This window comes from Drosophila innubila (genome assembly GCF_004354385.1).
Source record: "Drosophila innubila isolate TH190305 chromosome 3R unlocalized genomic scaffold, UK_Dinn_1.0 2_E_3R, whole genome shotgun sequence".
NCBI lineage: Eukaryota > Metazoa > Arthropoda > Insecta > Diptera > Drosophilidae > Drosophila > Drosophila innubila.
The window spans coordinates 495,005-497,120 of NW_022995380.1; the positions used below are offsets into that span (position 1 = coordinate 495,005).

At 34.2% G+C, this 2,116-nt stretch overlaps 1 protein-coding gene across 1 annotated transcript; it reads right to left on the reverse strand.

Annotated features, from left to right (window-relative positions):
* Positions 1-460: 460 nt before the first annotated feature.
* LOC117789920 (fibrinogen-like protein 1) lies at positions 461-1,327 on the reverse strand. The gene is made up of 2 exons (XM_034629108.1): positions 716-1,327; positions 461-654 (listed from the first exon to the last, which is right to left on the reverse strand). Exons 1-2 carry the CDS (start codon positions 1,309-1,311, stop codon positions 525-527), a joined length of 726 nt encoding a protein of 241 aa, XP_034484999.1. The 5' UTR covers positions 1,312-1,327; the 3' UTR covers positions 461-524.
* Positions 1,328-2,116: the final 789 nt, after the last annotated feature.

Consider the following 2,116-nt stretch of genomic DNA (forward strand, 5'->3'; position numbering starts at 1 on the left):
TTATTGCTTCTTTTCGAGCAAATTGCATATTTTGGCTAGTACATTATTTTTTTTGACCATTTTCAATGAGCTCAGGGTAGAAATAAGAATACCCCTAAACATGCTCAGTTATTTAAACTGTATTATTCACTTCACATTAATATGTGAGTACAGTATGTATTGATTACCTTGTCGTGCGTGACTTGAAATTCTATAAGTTTGGGCTAGATATTTTTTGACAAACCATTACATTAGTTAAACTCAATTAAAATAATATGTACATATTATGTATTAAATAATAATTAAATAATAACTAAGCAATTAAATTTGTAAAAATACTTTGCCGACAACTAATCAAGTGTACATATACAGTATAGGGATCTACCACGCCACCTTTAAGGCGTTACACATTTTGTGGGAGCATTATAATACCCCCTCCAAGACTTTAATTCGGGTCAAGAATTTTTGTCTATATAAATATTATTCACTGCATAATGTTTTTTAATTTGTTGTATTATGCTTTTACATAATAAATTGCATGTCCATTAATTTGGTCGTATCATCATGTGAACGGTTTTATAGCTATAGTTATTGCCACGCCAGTAATTCCAGGTTATGCCACGACCGCTTTGTTCCACTCCATAATCACCTCCGAAATAAAGACCATTCAGATTGCTGTGATAATAAATTGTTACAATTAAACAGGAATAATTCTTTTCAAACGGGGATGTCTTACCTATTGTGGGTGGTATTGTACCACCAGGCCCCAGTATATCTGGCAGCTCGGTTTACGGTAATATTGCCATTATTCCGATCATAGGTTGAGAATTTTGCATTCTGATGGAATCTAAGTCCATCTCCAGCTGTACCTGAATAGGTTCCCAATGTATTAAGACCATACATATTGGCCTCGTTACCAATGGCAAACCGATCGTATCGGGCAAAACGCTTTTGACCTTCAAAGTCCTCTAGATGAACGTAGAGTTGATGGGATTTTGATACAGTTAGAGTATTCAGCGTATTCAGGCCAATAAAGAAGCTCTTTTCCAAGTCACCGAATCCTTCCTGATATGATGACCAGTTCCTATAGAAGTTAACGGAGACATCCACACGACGCTGAATGACCAACCAGGGGGATCCAGTGAGAGCAACATCACAGTATACGGGCATAATTTGTCCATTTACTTTGATTTTGTATATACCATTCTTTTTGGGCTTAGCAGATGTACACGAATCAGGATAACTCTTGAACAATTCAACGTTTGAATCTAGATGGGCAAAGGTCAAAGACAGCCAGAAGACTGACAAGAAAATGTACACTAGCGTCTTCATTATTGACCTCTATTAAAGAACTGATCAGTGGTCATGGTTTGTTCCTTATATACATAGAGAACAGAATTATCTTTAGTTGATAAGTTCATTTTTAAATGGTAATAGATAAGATTATACCATAAATTTACGATGCGATTAATTATTTATTGATTGGATTGGGATACAACGCTATCAACAATGCGTTAAGCCCTATTATGTCTTATACTATAATTACTGTAATAACAATGTACGGAAATGTGTTTTAGAATTTGGATTAAGTTTTCTTTTTGTAAAAAAATGAAATAAAAAATCATTTTTTGAATATACGAGTATCGATGAATTTTATAAAGAGAAATAGTAGCATTTGTCGCTTCCCATGCTGGGCTAATATTGTAAATCCGTTTGAGTCTTGTTTCAGTTTTTATACCCGTTACTTAAAAAATAAGTAAAAGGGTATATTGAGTTCGTTGGAATGTATGTAACAGGGAGAAGGAGGCATCTCCGACCCTAAAAAGTATATATAAAAGTATATAAAGTATACATATCCATGTCCGTCTGTCTGTCCTTCCGTGACTATAAGTGACAAAGACTATAAGAGAAAGCGTAATCAAATTCGGCACACACTTAATCGCCGCAAGATTGGACTATTCGAACGACAGTAATAGTTAACCAAAGTCATTAAAAATAAGGGAATAAAAGCACCTAATACCTAGATTTCATTAGGTAGTAATTTCTATAAAGTACTTTAATATATATTGAAATATGTAACGGGTATTCTGTTCTCGGGATCTCGACTATAGCCTTCCCGATAAGTCTTTTTATTTTG